Source organism: Limulus polyphemus, unplaced genomic scaffold, assembly GCF_000517525.1.
Source record: "Limulus polyphemus unplaced genomic scaffold, Limulus_polyphemus-2.1.2 Scaffold2981, whole genome shotgun sequence".
Classification (NCBI taxonomy): Eukaryota; Metazoa; Arthropoda; class Merostomata; order Xiphosura; family Limulidae; genus Limulus; species Limulus polyphemus.
In genome coordinates, this window is record NW_013668591.1 from 143,172 (window position 1) to 146,488 (window position 3,317).

The following is a 3,317-nucleotide window of genomic DNA, read 5'->3' on the forward strand; positions in this document are numbered from 1 at the left end:
TTGATTCCTTAGACTATGAGTCTGCCTATCTAACATCCTCTTTGTCTATATTGTTTGATTCCTTAGACTATGAGTCTGCCTATCTAACATCCTCTTTGTCTATATTGTTTGATTCCTTAGACTATGAGTCTGCCTATCTAACATCCTCTTTGTCTATATTGTTTGATTCCTTAGACTATGAGTCTGTCTATCTAACATCTTTGTCTATATTGTTTGATCTATTAGACTATGAGTCTGCCTATCTAACATCCTCTTTGTCTATATTGTTTGATCCTTTAGACTATGAGTCTGCCTATCTAACATCCTCTTTGTCTATATTGTTTGATTCCTTAGACTATGAGTCTGCCTATCTAACATCCTCTTTGTCTATATTGTTTGATCCTTTAGACTATGAGTCTGCCTATCTAACATTCTCATTTTTGAATATTATTTAATCCATTTACTTATCTCTTTGTTCATGTAATCGTATACGATGTTTAATACATCAACAAGGTTGTATATTTACCAGCCGTTTGATTCAGTCTTCCACTTTGTTACACATCTGATGATGTGAATTAACATCTTTGTGTTCCCAGGTGTTCGAATGTTGGATGGAGATGTTACTGATGCAGTTGAAGCCCGGTCATTAAGCTTAAACTCTCAACATATTGATATATACAGTGCCTCATGGGGACCTGATGATGATGGAAAAACGGTTGATGGCCCAGGAAAGCTAGCAACCAAAGCTTTTATTCAGGGAATTGAAAAGGCAGTTTTATTTTTCTAAACTATAGTTGCATAATAGTTAATAAAAAATTACACATAAAAAAAAAACATCCTCAAGGTACTAGGTAGTAATAATAACCTGTAAGTAAGTAATCAAATTGAATTTAATATTAAAGTTTCTGTTTGAGACTTCTTTAACTCCTGTATATGTAGAACAGATATATTAGTCACCTGGTGGAGTTTTCTTTGTCAATTTTAGGATTTGAAAGTTTTAATGAAATGCTTGAGATAACTTCTTCAGTTCATTGCTCACAGAAATTACAATAACCTTCTGTTCTCTTTCCCTGCCACATTTAATTTTTATGTGAATGTTTTACATGTTGCTGTTTCACAACTGAAAGTACTGTGATGTGTTTTTCTGTATGTAATGTTCATTATATTATTAATACTTTAAATAAAAATCATCTGATCTCTTGACAGACATAAAGGTTCTTCATGTAGTTAGTCTTTCAGTGTAAATAGTGAGCCTTTTGTGCTTGTTCATTTTTATTTTACTAAGGTTTTAATTAGAAATAATATTTGTGGTTGTTTTACCGAAGTTGATTAACAACATATTATTACTAATCTTTATTATTGTGAGATTAATAAGATACCTATTTATTTGTCCTATCTTATTTTGTAATTGAAAGGGGTAATAAATGTATTAACTTACCTGTGCTTTGAGGCCAGAAGAAGAAGAATTATCAGTCGAAGGAGTTACTAAAAAATACTGTTTCTTTCTTTTATTTCCAGGGTCGTGGAGGACTGGGCTCAATATTTGTGTGGGCGTCTGGTAATGGGGGTAGAAACCATGACAATTGTAATTGTGATGGTTACACAAACTCTATCTGGACCTTGTCCATCAGCAGTGCCACGGAGAACGGGCTAGTTCCGTGGTATAGTGAGGCTTGTTCTTCAACATTAGCAACGACGTACAGTAGTGGATCTGGAGGGGAAAGGCAAATTGTAAGTCAATATGAAGAAGCTTTTTTCCCCTCGTACTTTAGCCATTAAATTTAGTAATGATTCAGGAGAAAGGGGGTTGTAAGTTAATTTAATTAAATATATTTATTTACTTTTACATAAACCATTATGTATAGTAGTCAGTTGGGGGGTGGGGTGGAACAAACTGTAAGTTTTTTAAAAATACGTTTATTATTTGCCTTCTTCTTAACCACTATATGTAGATATATATATATTAGTGAATCTGGAAATTATATCAAAATTTGTAAGTTATTTTAAAGATTTTTTATTTATCTTTGTTATCTAAGCAGATTTAGGGAAGAAAGTAAATTATGTATTAAAATAGTCTCCAATTTACCTCTTGTGTTTTAGCCATACTTATGTAAAATTTGAATGTACAAAGCCAACTAGTAAAAACTGATATAACTATAACCAAGTTATACTTTTCTCGTGTATTTTACACTGATACTAACTGGTTAAATAATTGTAAGAATGTCTAATCAAGTAAAGAGTTTGAATTCTAACATCATTAGGTTTTCTTTCACGTTTAAAGTTCCTTAAGTTATATCTATGCTGTTTTCTAGATATGTGTTCTCCATTTTTAATGAAATAATGCATAGTATTTCATTAAAAAAATAAAACTTTGTGGACAAGAAAAGCTTTCCAGTGGCTCAGCTGTAAGTCTGAAGGCTTATAACATTAAAAACTAGGTTTTGATACCTGTCGTGGACAAATAGACCATGGTGTAGCTTTGTGGTTAAAAATAGACAAGAAAAAAATTAAGTTTTATTTTTTCATTTTTTAGATCACATCAGACCTGCATCACTCGTGTACCTCACAACACACAGGAACGTCGGCTTCAGCTCCTTTAGCTGCTGGAATTTGTGCACTTACACTAGAAGCTAAGTTAGTCTAATTTTACATAATATGCTTACTGTAAAAGCTGTAATCATAATAAAATAATACTTATGATCTGTAAGTAAACTTAAAATAAAACTGCTTTTGTTTATTGGTTGGAACCCAGTAACACCATTACTTTTTTTTCTCTCATATTGTGATATTGTGGTCACTGTTTTCTCTTATGCACAGGTTACAAAGCTGTAAACCATTTGTAATTACTTTGGAATAATCATGTTACCCTAACCGACTCAGTAACTAAAGACATGAAATTCTTATGTTACAGCAAACACTTAACGTGGCGAGACTGTAAACCATTTGTAATTACTTTGGAATAATCATGTTACCCTAACCCACTCAGTAACTAAAGACATGAAATTCTTATGTTACAGCAAACACTTAACGTGGAGAGACATGCAGCACGTTGTCGTAAGAACGGCTCGAATGGCAAATTTACATTCCACCGACTGGAAGACTAATGGTGTAGGAAGGAACGGTAAATATCTCTTATTCTGCATGAGGAGGTTGAAGTTAAAGATATTGATGCCAGTGTTTTTATTCAGTTGACCTGGAGGTGGAAGGCTCTTCTTATAATAACACCAAAAGATAAAGAAAGAGATGTAGTGCATGATAAACCCCACCACAAGGTAAAGAAAGAGATGTAATGCATGATAAACCCCGCCACAACATAAATAAGGAGATGTAGTGCATGA

General features: G+C 32.9%; 1 protein-coding gene across 1 annotated transcript in view; it reads left to right on the plus strand.

Moving 5' to 3' along the window:
- LOC106468367 (furin-like protease 1) overlaps positions 1-2,984 on the plus strand; it is a 20,934-nt gene extending 17,950 nt beyond the window's left edge. Inside the window, exons 6-9 of the mRNA XM_022396714.1 lie at positions 576-748; positions 1,498-1,710; positions 2,513-2,613; positions 2,891-2,984. Coding sequence (XP_022252422.1) covers positions 576-748; positions 1,498-1,710; positions 2,513-2,613; positions 2,891-2,942 — 539 coding nt within the window. The 3' untranslated portion in view covers positions 2,943-2,984. The remainder of the gene's footprint in view (positions 1-575; positions 749-1,497; positions 1,711-2,512; positions 2,614-2,890) is intronic.
- Positions 2,985-3,317: the final 333 nt, after the last annotated feature.